This window comes from Lates calcarifer, linkage group LG13 (genome assembly GCF_001640805.2).
Source record: "Lates calcarifer isolate ASB-BC8 linkage group LG13, TLL_Latcal_v3, whole genome shotgun sequence".
NCBI lineage: Eukaryota > Metazoa > Chordata > Actinopteri > Centropomidae > Lates > Lates calcarifer.
The window spans coordinates 746502-771981 of record NC_066845.1 but is presented as its reverse complement, the minus strand read 5'-3'; the positions used below and the strand labels follow the sequence as shown (position 1 = coordinate 771981).

General features: G+C 42.5%; 1 protein-coding gene across 1 annotated transcript in view; it reads right to left on the bottom strand.

The window, feature by feature from the left end:
- kremen1 (kringle containing transmembrane protein 1) overlaps positions 1–25480 on the bottom strand; it is a 56904-nt gene that overhangs the window by 17945 nt on the left and 13479 nt on the right. The window contains 2 exon segments of the mRNA XM_018702525.2: positions 10943–11034; positions 18893–19055. Coding sequence (XP_018558041.1) covers positions 10943–11034; positions 18893–19055 — 255 coding nt within the window.

Genomic DNA, 25480 nt, shown 5'->3' with positions numbered 1-25480 from the left:
AAAATGATTCCTGTGAGGTGATGTTGTTTGCTGTGACAATGAGAAAACACTGAATGGCCTCGCAATTACTTCCTGAAGAATTCTGGACGTGGGAATATGAAATGTCAGTTGAAAGGGGCCGACTGATAGCGCCCACACAGATCATACACGATATGTGTAGGTGATGGCGTGGGGTTTCTATAATGAATGACTGCAGTCATGGTGAAATTCATGCCCGTGTATGCCCAGGGGGTCTGCAGGCTTAGGGTTATTATTCAGCTTGAGCCAATTAAACTTTTACCACAGGCATGATCATCATGTGACACACACAGTTGGAAGACAATAAAATAGGTGTAATGTGTCATATTTGCAGACCATCCTAACTTTAAACACAATAATGATTTTGTGATTTACATGTGTTACAGTGTTAATTGTGAAATAAAAAATGAGTTTTGTTACATTAGCAATGTATTTAGAGCTCATCAGGCTGCACCTAGCAGCAGGTTGTGAGGGTTTGTAGACATTTGTCTCGTGGTTTTTCAACACGCCTAATTCCTGTTGATTGACGGAAAAATATACATTTGATCGTAGATTAATCGCTTTAGCAAAATGTCAAGCAAAACCCCAAAACTGCTGGATCTGGCTTCTCAAATGTCAGCATTTAAAGGTTTTTATCATTATGTATGACAGTACATTGAATATCTTCAAAGTGGGCTGTGGCAATATAAAACAGCTATTTTCCCCAGATTTTCAGACATCTTATAAACAAAACCAGCTAATTAATCAAAAGTGAAAGTAATAGCTGCTCATAGTTGCAGCCCTAGTTACATATGAATTACATTGGGACAGCTGAGAGGCTCGATATGAGTCTGACTGTAACACCTGGAGATGTTTGCAGTGTTTGAGATGTTCTGTTAAAGGTGTCAACTTCAAGTAATGTAAGCACAGACCAACTGCACCAGACACAACACTACGTCTCAAACTGACAAGGCACAGCAGCATCAGTGAGGAAAACATGCTCTCCTTCCTCATCCCTCTGCAGAGAATCACACATCAGTTCCAAAGTGCTGCTGTTCAGCCACAGTGTTTCAGTGTTTCCTCCTCTTTCCGTGTTTACATTTTTGTCTAATATCACATGCTTTGTCCCCTGACAGTGTTGTGAATGCGTAAATATTTAAATGTTTTTCTTTTCATGCCTCATTTACCTTGAAACATTTTTGCAGACACTCATTTTTTTCATTGATTATTTTCTTACATCGAGTTTGACATGATAGAGATTTGTTTTTGACATCACTTAAGATGAAAAAGAAAGTAAATTGCATCTAGAGACAAGAAAATCTCTGATGAGCATCACTGATAAAAGCATGTAAAAATCCACAGGGGAGCACTGGAATAAATAAACCTTAACAGCCACCGTGGCCAAAATGATCCTTTAAGCGGCACCACTGCTTCATTAACATCCAATTACAGTGTAACCAGAGACAAAAAAGTCATTAGTGCTTCCACATTAGAGAGAGGACGTTAAAGCTGTGAGGTTAAAAGAGGAGAAGCTGGATTTTAAAAGCACATTCCTCAAGTGCTAAAAGGCTCGATGCAAGTAATTTAAAACACAGGTATGTTGAAGGCTTGGAAACACTCCCACTAACGCATTAATGCACCGCAGGCAGATTAACAATTCAAATCTTATGCACACACTCACAAGCACACACCTCCCTGGAACATGCACTGCCTTCCCAGGAATTCAAAGTGCAACAAAGCAAGGAAACAACACTTATCACAGTTGGTGTTTATGTGGGTTTTTTTTCCCCTCCATCCCATTCTGTCTCTCTGCCTTTATTCCTCGCTCTGTCTCCCTTTCATTGTGTCTCGGCCCCATTTATTACCCCTTTTGTAGTACAGTATACTCAATACATAAACAAATACAGCTGCTGCGTTTCATCAAGCCTGTGATTAGTCTTGTCGACTGCACCACAGCTTGTGAGAGAAACAGAGGAGAAACACAGAACTATGTCACAAACTCTCCCTCACGAGCATTTCTGGAAACTCTGTATTGTTTGTGAGGAGGTGGGAGTTGCTATTATGCGTTTCTGTTGGGTTTATGCTTTGCTTTTTTGTGGAGATCGTAAATTTTCCAGCCTGTAAATGGGAACAGTTTACAGTTAGACAATAAGGGACTTATTATCGGACAGAATGAGAGAAGTATTTGTATCTAGCAGACTGACTTTGCAAGTGGGATGTTCGCTACACACCACTTCTTTCTGTGTGTGTGTGTCTGGTGGAGGCAGTGTTACAACAAGAGATTGAGATGGAGGAGATCAATGCCCCAGCCCAGGGCCCTGGGAGAGTGACTAACCATCTAATTAGAGGGAAGAAGGAAGAGCCGGAGCTTTAAATGAATAATTAGTGCCTTCTCAGAGGCCGGGCCAAACAATGCAGGGAAGAGATGAAAAATGGCCGCCACACCGCATCACTCTGTCTCCCCTGACAAAACCAAATAGCCTGTGTCCTGAGGAGTCCCAGAGGACCTAATATCAGGGAGAGGGGGCCGACTGAGAGATGAAAAGATGAGCAGATGCTTTGTGACCACCTCAGGCATTAGATAAGCACGGTGGTGCACTTCCATTTATCATCATTCACTTTCAAAGAGACCGACTTCTTGTTCTGTGGCGGGTTGTCCTGGTTATCGGGATGTCAATAACACTGGCGAAGTATGGAGGAATGTGCAGAAAGAAAGTTTAACACTTCTAGAGAATGCATTACAAGTAACACTGCAACTTTAACTGCTGAAATTCTGTCACTCCTCCCTCATCTAATATTGATGTGATGTTTTCCAATCAGTAAGCAAAAAAAAGCCCATTATGAGATGTATATAATTCATTTCAAGGCATGACACAAACTACTTTGACTCGATTGTTCAAATGCAAGTTGCATGTATACAAACTGCAAAGTAATTTTCTTCATTCTTACATCATTCAGCTGGGACAACTGGCACAAAACAGTTTTACTGATGCACTTTTACGACAAGACACAACAATGGAAAGTGACAGAAGAAGCTCTGCTTCAAACAAGAAGAACCTTTAATGGCCCCTTAAAGCCGCCGCCGCCATTTCTACCTCGACAATATAAAAGTGAAGAACGCTGTGAAGATTACTCTGATTATTTTACAGAGCCTAATCAGTCCTGGAGCAAAACATGTCACATTTTGTTCTGATGTTAGAGCAAGAGAAAAAGACCTGGTTGTTAATTAATGAGACTTAAGGAGCAGTAGTAATGTGCTCTGTAAATTTGTTCATTAGTTAATGGAGTTCTCAAATCAGAAATCAGAATGTTTTATCCTATGGGGAGCATGAATGAGCAGAGTAAATTTCATAGTGTCTTGTGTGGTGATTTTGGCCTGCATGTGGCACACGTAAGGTGGTGACTAAAACCAGTTATCCTCTTTACAGCATGATTATCCAAAGCACATCTCATAGAACTCCACCAGTACTTCTTAAAATACATCATTGTCATCAATCATAATACTGGTAAAAGGAAAAAATGCAAAAATTAGTAGGAAAAATGAGTAGGAGTCAAACCCTGAGGATCCTAGGTGGACTGAAATATCACTGTTTTGAACATTGGATGGTTTCATGTGACATTTTGGAGAGAAATATTCATGGTCCCCACGGGATTCTCTGCTTCTTCATCTCACTCAGCTGCTCTTTGTCTTTAGTGCTAATCATCAAATGTCTGCATTCCAATGTTTGCAGTGCACTAAGATGGTGAAAATGGTTAATATTGTAACAGAATTATTATTGTGATGCTATTGTTGAGATTTTGGCTCAAAGACTGCTGTGACTAAGTACAGCCTCACAGAGCCTGTAGCATGGCTGCAGGCTCTGAGTCTCGTTTTATCACTGTCTTACTTTACAGAGTTAAAAGTAATATCGACTATGCTAATACATTTTTGATCAAATTTAGCAAGAAATAAGCAAAACAGCAAAACACACAAACAACAAACACACGCACTGTCAGCTGGAACTACCCTACCTAAACAATATGTGACAGTAAAATGACATTTATTGCACCTGAGCGAGGCCATGCAGCTCTACATTTGGCTGTGAGCCCTCATTCCTGAGCGCCAAATTGGTTGACCTGCTATTCATCTTCTCCTCTTTCCCGAGACAACCACTAAACAATGGCCATCTACTTGTTCTCATTAGCAAACATTCTACACAACCAGCTCGTCTTGTAATCAATACCTTTAATTCCCTAATGGCCCTGGCTGATTTTACCTCAGCCATGTTGAGAGAGGGAAGGAGCCAGGGAGAGAGAGGCGGAGAGATTAAATCTACCTGATGTCCCCTGGCTTGCTTTTGTGAGAGTCTCTACTCTCTAGTTTCTGTCTGAGAGTTTCCTCACAGCACTGCAGGCAGGTATTTCCCCTGAGGGCAGGTGTGGGTGGAGCCATAAGGAGGTCAGAGGTTGGGGTAAGATAACAATGAGAGCGCTCAAAGCTCCCCCACCCTCTTCGCCACGTAAGGACAGGTCTAATGTAGGTAAAAGGGGACATGTCAGACAGATGTCAGGGCCACAAACCGCCCACAATCAACTCCAAATACTGGTAAACATGTCTCAGCTCAGTTGTGTATGATCTCCTGATTTGCTGCTCTAAAGCAGTAGTACCTACATATCTTCAAAAGTTTCCTTATGTTCAGTTTGTAGATGGTTAACAAGTTCAGAAAGTTAACTTCTTCCCCAATGAGGAGGCCAGTGGCGACAAAAAAGAAAAAAAAAATTAGGACAAAAACTTATATTGTAGGAGTGTGCAGGTTTTAAATGAAATCTCTAAATCTACTCACACTGCACCTGTGGTAATTCTATACATAAAAAAGGAGGAGGTTGCTATAGTCCTATGAAAATTTTATAATATTTAATTTGGTTGGTAGAGAATAACCTTGGCACGTAATTTTTTAATTTACAAGCCTGGGGCAATGGGGCAGGGGGAATGTAGTTCTTTTAAGGGGAGCCAAATGATAAGCCTTTGCTTTTTAACCTTTTCTGTATAATCTGATCTAAATCTTTCTCTGTGTTTAAAGAAATTTGCTGCTTTTTTACTTGCTTGTTATTTTTGGAATAAACAACAACCAAACAAGTAGATCTACAAGACAAAAAACTTGAGAAGTAGCAAAACATGACAAACCTCAACCCGGCCTTAAAGAAGTAAGGAACGACCAAAATGAGCTCACTTCACGAACATGTCCTCTTTCTGAATCTGTAAATTGGTAAACATTTTTTTTTTTACACTGTTAAAAGTATGGGAACAAACACACACACAAAGACACAAAAACACACACCCTACTCCACTCAGGGATGCCTGAACCTGCCTCAGTATGCTGGTTGGGAGGGATGGTTGTGGTGAAAGCTGGTACAAGACCACCTAGGGGAAATATTCTGCCTCTGAAAACAATGACGGAGAGTGAGATAAATACTGCAATAACAGAACCTGAAAGCATCCCTGGTTCAGGCAACCACAACAGCCACGAGGCAGGGCTGTGGTGCTTCAGTCTGGGCTGGGTTTCCAGACCACATGTCCAACATGTTCGACTTGTCTCGGGCCTCTTATTTTGACTCACACTTGTTCTTGTCTCAGACATTCACTCAGCCGTTTGACTTTTCCTCATCATCATAAAATCTTCAGAGGTGCTTTTCTTTATCAACTTGATCCAATTCTTTATTTTATTCATAGCACTATAATTTAAGGAATAACATGTGTGTGTATTATATAATATTGAGTATATTAATTGGTTGGATGCACATTGCTTTCACCTTTAAGAGGCTCATAAATCAATAGTCTAACACATCACTGCCAATTTTAGACTGATTTTGCTCCAGGTACAGTCTGATCTTAATTTGCTTGGACACCTCTTGGCCCTAATCTTGTAGCTCCACTTTGCCTGGTCCTGGAACTGATTTGGACTTAGCTAACACTGACTTGTCTTAATGAGGAAACACTCAATGAATTTGTTGATCAAAGGAAAATTAATGAACAACTGTTTTCATAACTGATTAATCATTCATTCAAGTTAATTTAAGTCCATTTACTGAGCATAAATGACAATGGGAACTTATGGGAACTTTTGCTTTAGCATTTTTACATGTTTGTTTGTTTGGCATTTTGTAGACTAAATAACAGTGCTTAAAACAAAATGCAGCTGAGGACGATGGACATATTTGGACAAATTCAAATTCTGACCTGATGTTGGCATCAGGGGAAGACCAATTCATGCCAAGGGGGGTCATGACTGTCTGTACAAAATTTCATGGTAATTTATCCAATAAGTTGTTGAATCATCTCACTCAACCACAGATTTCAACCTCTTTGTCTAAAGAAAAAGTCATTAGGATTCATCCTCTGACATGAACTAACATGAATGAGATTTCATGGCAGTCCATCCAATCCACCCAAGAGTTCTGAAAACATTTCAACAAAAATGTCAACCTCATAGTGAGAATAGAGGAAAAGACAGGGGATCAGTGAAGTCAGAACCAATTGTTTGACATTGCCATCCAGAGAAATAATCTGCACATTAACTGATAAAGAAAAATAATTATTAGATACAGCCCTACTACCTGGCGTGCCTCAGGTAGTCACCCTTTCATTTCCACATTATAAGATAGTGGAGGTCCTGTTTTTACATTTCACACAACAGTAAATTTAACAGCTTGTATTTGAGTAAAGAAGATGGACATTTACTGTGTGAAACCTTGTAAAGCTGTGGCCCACGGACAGCTCAGTTTTATCCCAAAATGTACGAACAAAGGAAGCATGGATAGACATACATATCTGATCACATTCATTCATGAATATTTGCAGTTTGGCCGCAAACTTCAAAGCACCATTTAGCAGGTCCATAAATCACACTTAATGAAGGTAATATCTCATCACTGCATATTTTCTTTAATGCTCAGCAATAAAACCTTGGACGAAACACACAACTACTTTGTTTTAATGTCTTAAAGGTGTGGCTGGTTAGCTTGCCAGATGGATGTGGTGCCTCTGTTATTCAGACTAGTGTGTCACAGTGACAGACAAGGTTAATCAGACATTCCCTCAATTGTTTGAATAGATCAAAGCGTAACCTACCATAAGCGAAGCGCTCGAGTCATACATCAAGTCGCTTAAATATTTGAGTATAAACACACTGACAGCTATATAACAAAGGAACATCTCAAAATATCACAAAGTAGCTTACAGGGATTCTGGTGAAGAGATAATGAGCCTAATTATCCAACACAGTAAGTACTGTCAGCTACAATAACAATGTGTGACATAAAAAGATAAAATTATATACATATGCTTTGAGGAAAATGTTTGTGTTTTCCATTGTGTTAACAGTTCCAATTATTGTCTTGTCTAAATAGGGAGTTTTGAAAGTGAGAAATCTCAAACCCCCTGACACTGTCGCTCTGTAATCTCACTGGGTGCACATTTAATAACTTGATTCATGCAAGATAAAAGGTGGGGAATGTAAGATTTTAAGTGGGTTTATGGCCCACTATCATTCCAGGGTTTTACATGAAATGTGCTCCAGATTAGCATTTTTCTAAAAGGTGCAGTCGCATTAGGGCTGCACTGTGACAGGTGAAAACTTCACAGCTGCTGCAAGGCTCTTCACAGCAGGAAAACACAGTGGCACAACAAGTTTTTCTTGGTTATATGCTGTTGAGAGATGAGCTCCCGACACGCAGATCAAAGCGTCTTTGTCTTGGCAAAGGTTCGCAGACTTCACCCTGACAGTTTCACTCTGTGTCAATCAAATTCAGCCAGGGCATATCGTCAAACAAATCCATGACAACTTTGAGGAGCCACACTAAAACAAAATGTTCTTCCAGTGACAGGAAGCTTTGAGAACTAGGAGAAACGCTCAACAGGAACCATCACACTGTCGATGCTCAAGCATTTTATTGTCTGCAGATGCCACAATATCAGATCAATGAGACATAAAGGAGAGCTGTGCTGAAATTTCTAGTTTTATTAACACTAACTCAATCATTTTAACTGGATTTCCATTCAAATGGACATTGGTATCATAAGTGAGTAAACTGTACTTTCCAACTGAGCTTATCTGAGATGAAACTGGCCTCACAAATAACCAAAAACTAGTTTTCAAGACCTTCTGGGAAGAGTCTGACTGTTCTATCAAGCGTAAAGCTAAAAAAGTCTCTTGATAATGGATTTAACTGTCAGCTCTAGTTTGTATCTGGTGAACACAGGAAATGGACTTAGATAAATAACAACACTCGTGACAAGGCTATGCTTAGCTGAACATTTAGTGGCCTGGGAATGAGAAGGGACTCAAAACCAGCGTCACCGTAGCAGGACAACACACACACCATGGAAATGTCAATTTGTACGGTAGACGATGTCCCTTGACAGCGCGCCTTTTTGAAAATGTTTAGATAATTCCACCGCATGATAACTGCTGCCATGAGGGATTACTAGGATCAACAAATGTCGGGACCTACACTATAATCCACACTGTCAGACTATGTGTTTCTGGCCTCATGTGACCTGCCAGGCAGTGTGCGCTCCACCAGGGTGTGTCACGCTCACCAGGGTGGCATGACCCTAGATGACAGGGAAACCAGCTGGATAACAGACAGACCGTTGGCAGACTCCAGGTACCTCAGCCAGCGGCCACCAACTACCAACCACTTGACATCAAACGTAAGCAAAAAAGTAGACAAAATGAAGGCACAGACAAAACAAAAGCCAGACAAATGAAAACAAAGACCACTGTTGCCCTTTCCCTGGCACACCGCAGTGTTTTGCAGCCTTTTGTTGCCAGCTACAGACTGAGAACACTGACACTGAGAGAGCATCAGCATTTTCCCACTTGGCAGATGAAGCTTTCAAACACAGCAGATTGAGAACAGGCACCGCCAGAAGGTAAGGCACCACGTGGCGATTGTGGTTTCACAATAGATGAGACAGAGCATTCGCGTCTGAAAGTTCCCTGGTATCCCTGCAGGGAGAAACCGTCTCCACTGAACAGGCATGTTTTCATGACACTGGATGCCTGGCTCACAGCAAGCCTCATCTCCTTTTCTTACACTTCAGGGCTCTGTGTAACTTTTAATGCCTGAACAGAAAGAGGAACGTTCATGTAAGACAGTATTTGATACGGGCGAAGCTCTCGGCCGTTAGAAATGGGCCACATGTCACAAGGATGGGTTACACGCTGCGCAGTACTGGATCCTAGACAAAAACAAGGCTGAACCAGCACATGGCAAACCCATCTGGAACAAAAGCTGGCCTAATTTCACCAAAGATAAGGGACGAGCCCTGCTCCAAACAGAGACAGTGTGGGCTGCTCTCCTCTTTCCTCCCAAACCACAAAGGTTTGGGATATCGGCCTAGACACACTGAGCTAAATGGACGGTTGTCTGAAATAGGTCAGTCAAAAGTCTAATGGCATACACACAAGCTCCTATACACATGAAATCATTCATATACACATACACACAAATACCATGGATACACACACGCCATCCAGCCAACAGGCATTATTAGATGGGTTAATGGGTAGCGAGCCATTCAAACAGCAGGCTTTGGTCAAGCGTGCTACTCAGACAGGATAATGGTGGGATAGCTAGAGGGGCTGGGAGGTTCTTGAGACCTGGTGGTACCTACTACACTGAAAAAATTACAACATCTTTAAGTCACTACTTTGCCTCCACCCCCCCACCCCCACTGCCTGATTACTGTCCACCAGCTTCCGTCAAGCACACGCTGCACTTTAGCTTTCAGGCTTTTAGGTGGGGCTTTTACCTGTTGTGGAAGGGATTTCAAGGCTAGAGAATCACAGCTAAATCCCTATAACAAATGCAAATATTAAGGAATGCAAAGGTCACACACAGTGATAACAGAGGTAAAATGATAGATAAGTGTTTGCAAAAGAAATAGTTTAGAAAGCTAGATAAAGAAGAGAAGGAATTTGTAACCTTAGAGAAAAAGGATTGAGGAGGTATGTGGAATATTTATTTTAGTTAAACAGAATATTTTAGTTCTGCTGATTAAATTGCAGCAGCTGCCTTTATTTTTCAGTTACCACATTCTTTTAGTTACTAAAAGTATGCAATAACATTTCTGACCTAACCTGACTTCTACAGTGCAGCACACATGGAAAAAGTTGAAATAACATTAACAAAATGGTTATAAATATCTTATTACCTCTGGAGTATAAGCATGTGTGACAGATGCTTAAAAAAATGCTTGCAGCAAATTATTATATCTGAACCTCCTCTGCAGGAATTTAGATCTTTGGCATCAAAAACAGAGTAGGTTGATCCACCTTTAGTCTGTTTTCAACAGCAGTGATTAAAAAGGTGGAGGGAATGAAAGTAATGGGATTAAAGACAAGGAGCTCTTTGTAAATGTGTGCCAAACCAGTAGAGACGACACGCAGAAGCACAAAATCTCCCAAACCAAACAGTCCATCACACACATTCATCGAGGAATTACCGGACAGGGACACTCTCACACCCATATGTGAACAAAACATCCACAAACAGGTAGATGCATATAATCACTTGCATCGAAATGCATGTCAAAACAAGCTACAAAGCCAAAGGGGAAACTTATGAATGCACATACAAACACACATACACGTACATATACACACACACACATACACACACGCACAGAGGCAGTGACTGACAGCTTGCATTAAAGTAAGGGCAGGCCCGGGCATGGCAGGAGGAGGGGTGACGGGAGGCAATTAGAGGCATTTTTTAGATGGTAATAGCTGTGTACAAGCCATACAGCTATTCATAGCAGGCGAGGAGATGAGCATAGCAATGAAAATGGTTGGTCCGTGTGCCCATGATATGGCCCGGAGGGCACGGGAGGGCAGAGCAGAGATAGAGAGAGAGAGAGAGAGACTGAAAGAATGATAAAGGAGTGGCGATGATTCCTTACTCTGGCATGACGGGATGTCACAGTATCTCCAGTAGATGCCGTCTTCATGATCAGCAATGTAGCACCACGGCTGAACGTCCCCATCGGGATTCCTGCAGACACAGAGGGGGAAAAGGTTAAGACCGCTAAGCTGGTTACATCTGATAATGTAAATAATCTTATATTTTAGTGCAGATGGGGGCTTTCTATCACCTCTCACCCACTCTGTGATCGATAATTTTCACTTTCAATATAACTAAACACAGATGTTGACCTGTAGTTATGTTGATTTGACAACTTCGTGATTACAAAATTGGGACCTGGGTGTCTCGGTGCAGCTGTACAGGAGCTGCTGTTCATCTGTCTTATCGTGAATTGGCGAGTTGATGAAGCTTAGGAGAAAAGAGGGTAGAGAAAGCCTGAGGGGAAAAGGAAGGGAAGAAGGGGTGACGGCAGGGATATGAGGACAAAAAAGCAACATAAAGACAGGCTATCAACTGAAAACTCTGCCGCACAGGGCTGAATACTCAGTAATGTTTCAGAGGGAGATTATCTTGGCTGTGTCAATCATCTCCTGAACTCATTGGTGCTTGAGGGTTTAGCCTCTTCCTCTGTGCTCTGAAGGCTTGACCATGCATGTCAGTCAAGGGCCAGACCAATAGGTCTTTGATGGGTGGAGGTGCTGGGAGGTTGGGGGAAAGGCTCTTTGTTCCAGGCCAGACGGAAAAAGGGATGTGTGATGGGCCAAAGCTTTTGTCTGAGGCTGCAGCCTCTTTTGAACCTCATCAAGGCACTTTTAACCCATCATAATAAGGCTGACAGGCCCCTTGGTGCTTTTGCTTTTCAGTTTCACTTACAAAAGCGAGGAAGAGTGGGACTGAAGATACCTTAAAGCTTTGTGCAGGCTCCATGTCCCCAGGGTAATCACGTGACTTTGTAAATCATGATCATTGTGACAACGTTTTAACAGCTGATAAATTAAATCAAAGCAGCAAGTGTTCAGTAGGAGCTCATCGTGGTGCAGTTTAAGTTCTTTAAGCTCTATTTCAAGATACTGTGGACTGTAAAAATACTCCCTGCTGGCTCTAAAAGCCATCTAAGATGACATTGTTATTGACGGTAATTGCCAGAGACCTTTTCTCTTCTTTTTTGACACACCTCATTGTAGCATCTTGAAATAGCCCTGCGGCACTGCACTATCCCGTTTCACCTTTTGTGAGCAAAGTTGTGAAGGGCGTTTCCATTTCTTTTCTTCTCCTATCAAAAACACTATCCTGAGTTTCCTCTTCTCTTTTCACACTCAGAATGAGGTATTGACAAAGATGTCGTTGTATAGACTTTTTCTGGGTTGAACTCAAGTTTAAGTGCCTTAAAGCTTTTCACTCTAAATATCTGGCAAGCAGTTACCACTCTCTTTCTTGCAGCCTGTCGGCGACGGGAAAGTGTGAAGAAAGAGCTTTTCAAGTCACATTTTTATTTATTCTTTTTTTTTTTTTTTTTTAACCACCCGCCATCGGAAAAGCCAAAAACTTCTCTCAACCTGAATTTTTCCCATGCTCACAGGACACCAGCCTTGTTTTTCACTAAATTTCAACATCGTATCATGAGCCCAGATCTGTTTGTTGCTCCACCCAGATTGGAGGCAGACACCTGTTTGTTTAGCCCGGGGCTACTGCTGAAATGATTGAAAAGAGCAAAACCTGGGTCCAACCACCAAAACACTGGGATTATATACCCTTTCTCTATTTCTCTCTCCCCTTCTCTTTTTCATGCCCGTCAACGTGTAATAGCCCCATTTGAAATAAGACTCCCAAGAACTCATCTATAGCCACTTATGTAATTTACTGCACTTTCTTAATCACCCCCTAAGGAGGTAGACATGAATTACAACCACCAGCATTAAAGGAGTAGACCACCCATCCCATGTCTGACCCACCGGCATCTTTGATCAGTAAATGATGTGGTATGCCCCTCTGAGCTTTCTCCCAAACCCCAGTCCCCAAATACTGTTTCACACCCCCCACACACTCTCTCACACACCCACACCTGCACACACCCTTTTAGCAGAAGCATGGGAACATCATCCACAAAGCTAAGGTGAACAGGCAAGCCCACATGGCAGAAAAACATCAATCCTGCCCCAGGTGGCAGTATGTTTGTGCGTGTTTGGTGTGGTGGGGTGGGGGTTGTAACAGAAGTTGGAAAGCAGACGGTCTCAGATTAGCCGAGGTGCCACAGTGCAGATAAGAGCAGACCCTGATGAACGGAAATCCATTCGTTTAACCCGGCAGCACAGGGAAAGACTTCGTGGAGACATTCTGATAAACATTGCTGTCCGTGTGTGTGTGTGTGTGTGTGTGTGTGTGCAAGTGTATACATTTGTGTGTGTGTGTTTAGGAGTTGTTGGGGGGGTTGCATTCACGTCTATGTGCGTCAGAGATGGCCCGCTTGGCTCTGAGTAGAGGAGCTTGTTGAAACACTCCCATACCCAGAGGTAGATCACAGTAGATGTTTGGACACTTAATTGGCACAATTACACTGATTGACTCATTTTGCTCGGAGTGAGCCACACACTTCGGTACAGAGCCAATTATAGCCACATTGAGTTTTGCCTCATAGGCTCTCCAGTTCTGCATTTGAAGGCAAGAGTGGCTCACATCTGAACACTGAGAAAAACAGCTGTTCCTGGCTGGCTGCTGTTCAAAAGGTTTCCCTTAATAACCATTTTCCACGTACCTTAATCAGAAAATTTATGATCATCTTTAAAATGCTTGGCACTGTGAAACTCTATATAAAAGTCTAAAAAATCCTTTACATCAAACTATGTGAGCAAATGCTGGGAATAACGTGCGTCCAGTTGTTTTTCATGAGTTAAACTTTGATGGAGACTGTAGACTGACTTTTGTTTAGTGTTACTGGTTAAAAAAAGATGAAAGCTAAACTTTCCTCATTTAACAGAACTAGAGGAGAAATGCTGATTGGAGAGTGGCGGTGAGAGGCTTGTCTGGATTGGGATTTGAGGTCAACAGCAGATCAGAGTCTGGCAATTTACTGCCTGGGAGAAGACTCTCTAATTGACTTGGATGATTTAGCATGCAAACTGCTGTCTGCTGCTGTGCTGCATGAATGCATGTATTGAAGAAGAGGGCTTGTTGGTTGTGGGCCGATATGTATAGTCTACTGTCTATTGTTGTTCTCTCACGGTCCACTTGTGCTAAGTACGAGGTCATGGTGTTCCTGCGTCATATGTGGTGAACACGCCACTGTGTTCACTGGCTAATGTCTTAAAGCACTGATTCACCTAAATTACAAATGAACTTATTTCTCACCTACATCTATCAGTATTTTGACTGTGTGTATAGTTAATATATAAATGTAATTTTATGTGTAGTACTCACAGCATGGACAAATCATTCGACTGCATGCAAACGTATCTTTCCAGAAAAACAATCCCTGTTACTGTTACTTTGGGTGATCTACAGAGCTCAGAGTCAACAGAAACTATTTCTTCAGCAGAAAGTAGTTCCAATGAAAACGTTGACATTGAGGCCTGAGGATTATCCACAGTTACCAGGACGCTGTTTATGGAAAGAGAAGACGATCTTGACTTTGTCGAGCACCACAAAACAAAATGGGAGGAGCTATTTCAAGTGCCTTTGCTTCCCACAGGCAACATTTCGTGACTCACAGTTGGAGCGCTTCTACGGCTTGGATTGGCATGAAACTCTCCCAGTTAAAGCAGAGATCTAGGGAAGGCAAAAAGCGTGTATGCACGCGCTTCGTACATGCACGCAACACAAGCAACATAACTGCAGCCATTAGCCTTTGGCTGCAGTTAGCAAAAAGCTAAACTATTAGCAACATTCAGCACTGACACTCATTGCCTGCTTTTATGGTAAATCTTCCAACACATCCAAACCACCACATATCCATCTGCACACGCATCTGCATTTGAAGAACAGTCAATAGGAACGCTTGATCTCTCTGTGATTGGAATCAAAGCATTTTGAATTCATTAACGCTCTGATTAATGCCTCTGACTGGCCTCTTTTCCACATCAACAGTGGCTAAGGCTCATGGGTATTGTAGTATTTTGACCCATGAGTCATAAAAAACAAAACTTCTCAGAAATAAAGCTGAATTAAAAGTGGTGGTTGGAACATGAACGGGAAATTTATCCAAGACAGTTTAAAGAAAAATCTGAACTGAAAATACAAAATGGGAAAAAAAAAACAGATCCTGAACCAGCTGCTCTCTGACTTCGCAACTCAGAAAGAAGTGGTATCTCAAAACCTGGCCAAACAAAACCAAAACTATCTGCATGGCTGAAAACCAAGTTTGAAAACATGTTTGTTTGTAATTTTGGTGAACTGACACTTCAAAGACAAATGTCTAAATATATAAAGGGTGCATTTTATTGCATGAAACTGGTTCCTACTTTAGTCCTGATGGCTGTTGTTGATGGCTGATGCTTTAGTGCCACACAGTACATCTTCTCACGGGACACTTCTATTAACTTCTTCAATTTAACAAAGCAGCGCACAGGGATCGTAATGCAGTCATACAAATGGGGGGTGGGGGGCAACTTGGCTGCAGTTTGCAAGACCTCAGATTTGCACCTGACATCATGGTGATTCAATTACAATCAACTTGGGGAACACTATTCACTCTGGCATTTCCATTATCTCATCTATGTTAGGGAAAAGTATTAGAAGTCATAGTGGACACTCATAAATTCTACAGTACACACACACACACACACACATACACCTGCATATAAATAGCCAGGAAATGGCCGGCAAAGCTATTCAACCACCCACTGAACTGTCGTGCACATCACACATTAATACTAATGCACTGGGGAGAGAGTCCACTATGAGGAACAGTAGATTAGAAGGAACAATAAACAAAATGATAAATCAGAACTTCAATTAGTGTGATGCTGTTCTTATGAAAGTCAAGAAGTATTCAGAAAAGTACTTAAGAACTGAAAAAAAGCATCTTGTTTAAATGTAAAAGTGCAGAGTGACTGCAAAGAATTCTGAATCGAACGACGCAGATGATCAGTAGTGTGACATCCACTGTTGAAATGAGTCTCACTAAGTCTCAGCTTAGACACGAGAGCTCTTGTCCTTTTCCTGAGGCTTTTGTGCTCCTTCTTCTGCAGGGGAATAATGTGACATTTCCCCTCTGCCGAGTTTCTCCCTGTTTTCACTGGAGTATTTTATAGCAGGCTATAAAGATGAAATGTGGGGGCTGTTAGGGCTCTTTCTCCAACACCACTGTGGTGCCCTCTCGACTAAATCATCACAGAGAAAAAGCCAGCAATGGGACGAGAAGTGAGTTTGTAATCCTCTCCTTCTCAACATCTGATACGTGCTCGGAGCCTTGTGTTAAAGTTAAGAATGTAGTGAGTCCTGGCTTCGAATTATCCACCTGTGCCCCGGCCTCAGCTCTCATCTCATTAAACCACAATTGGCCTCAGGGTCAGAAACGCCAAAACTATCCTGGCTCTCCTTTTTCTTGTACCCCTCCTCCTCGCTTTCACTCTGCTATCACCCCATTCTCTCTCAAATTTACCGCTAGAAGTTACCACATAAAAATTCTAGACAGAAATGTCTGCAAAACTTTCAGAGTTAGGGTCAGGAGATGAGAGAGAGTTTGAGGGTTTAAGGGGGTTAAAGCAATACTGGAAACAGAATTTGAATTGCGAGATGCACTCCATGTAAATAAGGGGATTTGCAATCCAAATTGAGCAACAACGTCCAAAATGGTTCCCCACGTGGCTGGAAAAAAAAACCCATCACACAAGCAAGCTTTCTGTGATCATACAAATCAAACATTACACGTTTTTCTCTGCGGTGGGACAGACCTCTCCTCTGCGGACACGAATATGTTAACAACGTGTGCACACAGCAACACACACACGTGATGGACGCATGCACAAATACTTGACCTTGTGCAGACATGCCATAAATGCCATCCGTCATCTTTTCACAATGGAGTAGCCACTTTGGTCCTCATAGCACTGCTGATGGGTGAACTATTCACAAGGAGGTTGTCTGAGAGAGACTGAGAATAGTTGTAGCTACAGCCCTGTGTGACAGAAATCCCTCTGTCAGGAAAGAAACAAAGCTATGAGCTGTCAGTGACTTGGAAAAACTGCTAACTACATCTGTGGCCAAAAAAACAGCCAAATCCAAACAATGAAGATGTGCATTTTGAATCGCTTGTTGGACATAATACACTCCTAATGTGCAGGGAAAGCCTTCTTCAATCCCCTGCATGTATCCTACTCATAAATCTTCTGAATTCCCATCCAGTTCAAGTAAAAACAAATCTGTCCTGTGCCACTTCAAAGCATTGCTGTGTTATGAGTTTACAACCATGACTTAGAGAAATGTTTCAGAGGCTTTGGGCCGAGGAGGAGGGGGGTGTTCTGTTTCTTATGGCTTGGCGATCCGGGCCAAGCCACTGTTCTGGACGTCTCTGTGAATTTGAACTGACTCACGAAACAGTGTGGCTCCCTGCAGATACACGAGTTTGACAGTCGCGCATACAACACCGACAGTCGTACTTGGAGTGTGACTGACGGATAGAAAGGGTTTTCTAGTCACCCAAAGCCACCGTGTCCCTTCACATTCCAGGGATGAGGGATGGAGATTTGCTTACACAAACTCTTCAACCGTGTTTGCGTCCTTGTGATGACAAGGCTAAATGTTCTGTTTGGGTACCACCAATAAAATATTCAGAGGCAGATATCTGAGCAGATCCCCTGTGCTCAAACCCTTTGCAAAACGACAACGACTTGGTTCTAAATTATTCAGAGTGTCAAATGCTTTCACTCCATCAAACATCAGTATCTTAGAAAGATGGATTTTAAAGGTTCTAACCAAAGCATTTTTAAATTAATAACATAAATTACCATTATATTAGAAGATCAGTGCTAAAGCGATTGGCAGCCTTACACTGAGGGCCACTGCTTAGGACTTTGTGGTAAATCTGCTGAATCTCCAGCAGAAAAGGAGGTTACTTTACAATAAAAAAACAAGAGGGAGCAGTTGTTATTCTTCCAGGCAGCCAGAGCTAAAGCTTACTTGAAATGCTGAGTGGCAAAACGAATGAAAAGCTTACAGTAAAAAATCAGAATTTAACTCTTACCCTTAGCTCTATATGCAGCCCCTGTAAAACAAGTAGAATTGGATAGGGACTAGCAGAAGAGCCTTATTTGCTTACACATCACAGTAGTGTGCTGCAGGTCAGTTGTCTTATGTGGCGTAGGATATTCACAGGCTTTCCAGATATGACACACCGTATTGCCGGTTCTGTTGAAACTACTGCTGAACCAAAGTTCCTGGCAACTAGTTGCGACTCCAGGAAGTTACTCAACCCAAACACTTTAGTCTTTGTACAGATTAAACAAACAAGCTAAATCATGTCAGATAGTGAGCTTTATACAGTAAGTGCTGGTAAGTGGATTTTATTACCGTTGGACAAAGTCCAGCTACCTCTTGCCCCATGCTTCCAGTCTTTGTGCTAAGCTAAGTTAGCCAATGGCTGACACCATATTTAGTGAACAGACATAAAAATGGTATCAATGCTCTTATCTAGTTCTCAGCAAGTAAGCAGATAAGTGTGGAAATGGAAAATGGAAAAAGTGGACATTTGTTTTAAGGGGTCACAAGATGAATCTCTTATGAGCTGAAAGGATTTTATCTAATCTGTGATTCTTTTCTTGTGCGATACTAAATTAATTACTAAGTTAAATGTTTTTTGAGGCCTTGATTTAACCCATCACATGTGGAGAATGTATTCATGCTACAACACACTGTGGGTCATGACCATATTATCTAACATTAAAACTCAGGGAACAGATGATTTATTAACCTCTTGTGTCATCACTTTAATAAGTAAACCCCTAACATGGGTCAAACTGTCAGTAAATTTCAGGATCAAGAAAGTGGGACTCACCTGCAGTAGTTGTGGCTGCCCAAACCGCCCTCTCCGTTGGGGTATTTGAGGGTGTTGTAAGGGTGCTGGAAGGTCTCATTCCAGAAGAGGCAGGGTTTACCACCATGCAGACTGGTCTGGTTCTGGAAGCCCCTGTAATCCTCTCCGTTGGCAGTGTAACACTCTGAAAACAGAGAAATTAAATGGAGAATGTAAGAAAAATGAAAGTAAATCAAAATCTGTTGTTTGCTGTAAAGGATTAGTCGTCTGTTCAGATGGAAATCAAAAGCTTGGCAAGAGCTTTTACACAGGCATGTAAAAGGCAGCCACATATGTGACCTGCTTTATTGAGAGTCTGGATTGTGTGAAATACTCTTGTGCTATTAAAATGTTTTAATGTGTTTGGAATGATCATAGACGATAAGTTAGGAATTACTGTATATATTCATTTTAAACTTTGGCCAAAAGTGTTATGTGTTAAAGCAAGATCAATCACAGTATTGTTTCAATTAATGTCAACATGTGAGCACAGGGAAAAAATGCCCCACAGATATACAACAAAAGCAAACATGGCTTGAATTTCCAGGAAGTGTATGACAACCATATGGCCAAGACAGAGAGAGAGAGAGTGAGAATGAGAGAGAGCTGGGTTCCCAAGGCGAAACAATGGCTGGTGGAAGGCTTTTCTTCCCTGAAAGAGAGAATTCAAATAAACAATGGCTGATGGGAGTGTGATGAGCCATCACCGCTCATTGCACTGAGCCTCAGGGGGGCTCCTGTCAACTGAATTCTTCTTTTGATTGCATTACGATGGAAAATATTAATTTATTATGTGACTGTTATGATTATGCATCACTCATAATTGCTATGACTGTTGACAGAGCAGGATAGCCCTTCGGTGTTACCAGCAAGGATAAAAACAGGCTTTTCGCTCCTGACATTTGGCATCAAATTTCAAAAGGTAAATACAAAAGATGCCACGAGGCCACAGCTTGAAGTTATGATAGATAAATATATATTTTAAAAACACGTACGTACACATAACACATTCTCGTGTTAACTTATCTGAGGTTAAAAATGTCAATCCAGACTAGGCTACATGGACAACAGTTTCACATCATGCCTGTCAATCAAACACTGACAAGAAAAAAAACAATTCTCGCTTGTTTGGCTCGTCTCCATGGGGTCTTGTTGCTATGTACGCGGTTAGCCAATGACCGGCCCCTTTCATCAAGTCAAGCTGTCTAGGCTGAGTATGAGCTAATGCATTGCAATATGACATTCATTATACCCCTTGGTGAGCCAGCTGTGCTCCAAGCCTCTTTCTCATTTTCTTTTGCCTTCATGGTTTCCCAGCTTCCTCTCCCTCTTGTCTTATCATCTCTCTCACCTTCCTTGACTCTTTTCTCCTCTGCTGCTTCTTGTCTCTTCTGTCACGCCCCTTTCAACTCATATACAAACAAACATTTCTTTGGGGATCGCTTAGCCTCTCAGGCTTCTAATGCAACTTCTGTAGTCTGTTGCCAGGTTTGGATGGCAACCTCTAGAGGTCATTTCACAGGTTTAGTGGGCAACGTCAATGATTCAAACACTTAAAAAGGAGTTATTTCCTTATTTGTGGGAGATCAATAACCTCCCAAATCAATGTTACTGTGTACTGATTATATTAGAGATTGTTTAGAAAGTGAGTAAATGTAGAACTGTAGGGCATGAACAAAAAATAAATGTTGTGAAAGTTTCATGTGTTTAGTAATTAGCTTCTCATACTTTATACCATGCTTTGCAATATTTACAGCAGTCAGTCTGCACGCAAAAACACGCATTCCAGCCTCCTCTATCCACCACACAAGTACTGCTAACACTTAATTTTGGTGTAAATCAGAGGCCCTGCCTGTTCTCAGTCTGTCAGCCAAAGTTGCTTTTAATTAAAGTTGTTTCGGCTATGTTGTTCATTCAAGCTTATCAACCATCCATCGTCTGGCAGACAGGAGTTCAACTGCAGCAAAGAGCTGCAGGGTGTCAGGTTCCTGCAATTATGATGCCACCCTATTGTCTGTAAATGGCTCCCCTCTCTCTTAACAAATTAATACAGCCTCGGCATGCAAGGATATCAACCACCGGGTCGTAAATCCACCTGAGAGCGGCTGAGGCAGAACACGACTCCATAAAATTAGAAAAACAGCTTAATGGTGTTACAACAAAGGTCATGCTCTTACCACCCTTACACAAGGGAGCAATGAGAAGGGTGGAAGACAGAGGACAGGTAAGGCTTCTTAAACAACGCACATTTGGAAGATTTGAACTGCTGCTTGTGCAAAGGATGAAGGTGATCCATGGAGCAGTGTTTACCCTGTAGAAAACTCTGCAGATAAGGGCGTGTACTGCTACCAACATTAGAGCTAGCCACCCTGGTAAAGTTGAAGGATGATGGTGGATACACACTGTATCCTATGATATACACTAATTTGGGAAGACTTAGAATTAGATGATGAATTTTCATTGCATTTACATTTTTCTGGATGCCGGCAGCCACGGCAACAGAGAGAAAGAGAAGGAAACACTGCTATTGAGAGTTTGGCAGCGGCACAAGCACAATCATGAGTCACTGCTCCCCAAAAGCAATCAGGACTGTTACTGCCCCAGTCAGAGAGGATAACATCAGGCAGGGACAGGGCAACCGACTGCATCCCAAATGAGCTCACGTCCTTCAAATATCTTCTCCTCAAAAAGAGCGGGTATTAAAATGACTGAACTTGGCTGCATGCAGCGCTGCTCAAAGCACTGTATCAAAAAGAAAGAGCCAAATGACTTTGTAAATGTCTCCTCTCCTCCTTCAGGAAACTTTACTCTGGAGTTTCAGGATAAAGCAGAGCTTGCCTGCACATGGTCCGCTTGGAATGAGCTGCTGCTGGCAGTCATCCCGCCCTGCTGCGGCCAAGTTAGCTTTCCAGGATGAGATGGTAAATATGGCAGTGTTTTGCCACCGGGAGGGAGATGGGGGGGGGGTGTTCCATGTGGTTTCTAGGCACCATTTGCTTGTGGTGGGAATGGGAAGTAGCAGATCTGCAAGGACTCAGAGATAAGTGAGGCCATCGTAAAGATGAATGGACCATTTAAGAGCCCTGCGGACGGCCACACATCTATTAAGCTGAAGAGAAAAGGCCAATTTTACGTTGGAACTTGTGAATATGGGCATTTTATCCTTGTCCTGGGAGAAATGAAGAGCTCATCTGATGATTGGACCGTCACCACTTCAGACCCACTCCCCTCTGAACACGCCCAGACCCCTACCCCCTACCTCACACCCCTTTTCCTTGTCACCAAGCAACTGTTGCACTCTCGTCACATGGGCCTGGGCTTTCGTGTGGTTTCATCATAGGCCGTGATGGGAAACAGAACCACCACCGCATGAAAGACTAAGAGAAGGGGGGGGGGGGGGGGGGAGCCTCTTATAAAATACATGCAGATCTACAAATAGAAAAAGTCCGGGAAAGGGAAGAGGAGGACTCGCCCTTGACCAAGCCCTGCGCTCACAGAATACAGCACCACCCCGGCAATGAGAAGGAAAAAAAAAGAAAGAGAAAGAAAAAACAGCAGAGGATCGCTGAGAGAGAGCTAATCGCCCTGTTATTATATTTGTTGGGATTTGCGGCTAATGACTTCCACATTGCAACTTCAAATGCACTTGATGCTCTGAGAAAACGGGGTGAGGGGATGTGGGGGTTGGGGTGGGGCTACGGGTACGGGGCTTTGGTCATGTGATCACAAGAACACAAACAAACAAGCTTACAAACAAATGGCTTTTCTGGAACACTTTGCCAGGTCACACAAGAGCACTTATTTGTTGTGTTTGCTACGAGGGATGAAAAGCAGCGATAATTACAGACGACTGCTTCCTCACAGAGGGCTGACATAAAGAGCTTCCTTCCATCTTTATTATATGCTTCAAACTCTGGGGACAGCAAAACAGGCTTAGTGCATGAGCAATACTTCCACTATTACAAAATTACACAGAATGAGTTTATGATAGAAACATGTACAGTATAATGAAAAGAAAACTAATTTGTACATGCACTAACACCACCAAAAAGCTGACGTGTATTCAGGGTTGCAGAAACTTTCCAATGTCCACAAACAAAAATGAGAGACACTGCAGATTATTAATACACAACCTGCCACAATATGTTTCCCTTCCACAATGTCCTGGTAGCCATTACTGTTGTGGTACTCATTAATGTCAGTGTAGTAAGAACAGAGGCCAGGGCCAGGCCAAACCAGGCCAGATGTAGCGGGTTACAGAGTTCTTTTTCTGGGGGGACACAGCTGGCTGCAACACAAGTCTGGTTCCCCTTTTCCCCCAACAACATCCATTTCCACATCAAAACCACATCAGACTTCAGAGGAGCACAGGAAGACTGCTTCACATTTATTATCCAGGTTTTACAGATAGTCACAGATCCAGCGAGGCTCTTTTAATGAAGTTGGATGTTGCTAAGGAGAAGTCAGTGATTTCTCAGAGGGGGGGCACCAGGCAGTTAATGGACCACACCTTGCCTCTCTGCTCCTCTGATCACTCCTCTCCTTTAAGAGTTTTTTTTAAAGCACCCTCATGTTAGAGGGTCAGTGAGAGCAAAAAAAGGCAACGTTGCTTCCTAAGTGATGAGAACAGTTGCCTCTAACTAGTTAAATCTGCAGACAATGACTTCTCAATGGGATTTCACACCCCCTTCTTTTTATTTAATGCTTTTGTCATAGGTTGTAGCCTCAGATAACCAGGCCATAAACCAAGACCTCATTCACTCCCAAAATAGCCTCAATCACCACCATTCTTCCTGCAAAAACCCTCCGATGCACCACCTCCTGACTTCACTACCACAGTAGCCACAGAGCCACAAGACTCCCTGCCAAAGTTGCTGGGTAGCACCTATAAAACATGGCCCCATCTCATTCTACTGTGGCCCCTATTATTTAGTTCTGTAATGGAAAGAGTCTAATCTTCTGGAGCCAGTGGTGGGCTTAACACGCTGCCAAGAACCCCTCTGTTTGAAGTTGCTTGTCACAAAAATGGAAAACATAAAAGTTTTTTTTTTTTTACCCTCTGGCTCTAAATTTAAGTGTTATGTTTGGGGTGATTTTAAAGAATCAATCAGCAAACATAGCGAAACAGATAAAACAACCACTTTTGTAGGTTTTCCCACAGTGGCCGGGATGATATCTGACAAAACACAGCAGAGACAGAACAGGGGCAGTTCTGGCTCAGCGCGTGTCCGAGGATGGAGCGAGGTGGGACGAATCTGAGCTTTGCTTGGCAGACGTTCAGGGAGTGACTGATGGGCTGCAGACTCTTAACAATGACGTAAAGGACACTCAGGGACTCGCTGAAAACGCTTTGGGGGAAAAAAAGCCACTGACAACATGTCGACATCAGGGACCTGCCAGCCAACCTGACATGAGGGTGGACGGGGTGTTGTGTTCAATTACCTCCCCTCTGGAACCTCCTGACGGTTTCAAGTCATACTCAACATCTGCCAAAATAGAGGCAACATTTCCAAACAAGATTAAAAGCTTCTTCACTTCTAACGCTGTCCTTGTTTCTCATAGTTTCCCACACACTCACACGTCCACACGTCACACACCTCTCTTAACAATAAGAGGACAGAGGTTACAGGGTTAAACAAATAGAAGGGGAAATCTGCTGCATACTCAACACATGCCACTGAACCTGCTCTAAACCAATTCTGACACCAGAGTAAACCGGACTTTTGCAGCCAGGAGAAAGCAGGGACTGTAAGTGATGGAGAAAGGGAGGAAGCGGAGATTGAGAGGGTGAGATGAGCTGAGGGTGTTCGGTTCAGAGCTTTCCAAGGTGCACAATTAGCGCGTCTGGGATTGATCCATCTTAAATTAAACCAAACTGCAAATTAGAGGAGAGCACTGAGACTGAGGGAAGGATTGTGAAAGACAGAGCGATGGCAGGAGGGAGGCAAAATTAAGCAGGAAAAAGAAAGAGGAGAGGAAAACAGAGAGGCAAACACTGAGTGAGTCAGGGTGGGACAAAGACCGTTTTTATGATCCCGCAGATTGTTAACCCAGGCTCTAATTTTCTCCTTCTTGTGCAGAGCAGCAGTGAAGTGAACACTTGGCTTATTTCACATGTCCTTGCGTTATAGACACGGCCTACAAAGCCCAGGTTTGTAAAACTAAAAGCAAGCACAGACTCAGAGTCTCTAAAGGCAGGGATCTGAGTTTGAAGGTACAAATCTCATTCCAGAGGAGCTCTGTGGCGCAGCTGTGTGCTGGGGCCCTTTACCAGCAAACAAACAACCGATGCAGGGTTTCAGAGACAGAAAATATGTCCTGCTAATGCGTGTCTTCTGTGAAGAAAATATCACATACCCATATGGGTTCCTCAGAGCATTCAGCCTTTGATAACCAGAGGATCTACGGCTTGTGATACAAGACATGATGGCTCACTGTAGCTAATGGCCGTGTGTGCCTCGCATGGGGGTGTTTAAAGTTTGCTCTCCGCTTCCTTTTTGTTTTGCCTGTAAATGGATGGTAAAATGATCTCCCAGTCAACTTGCACTGTCAGATGCCCCGATAAACATA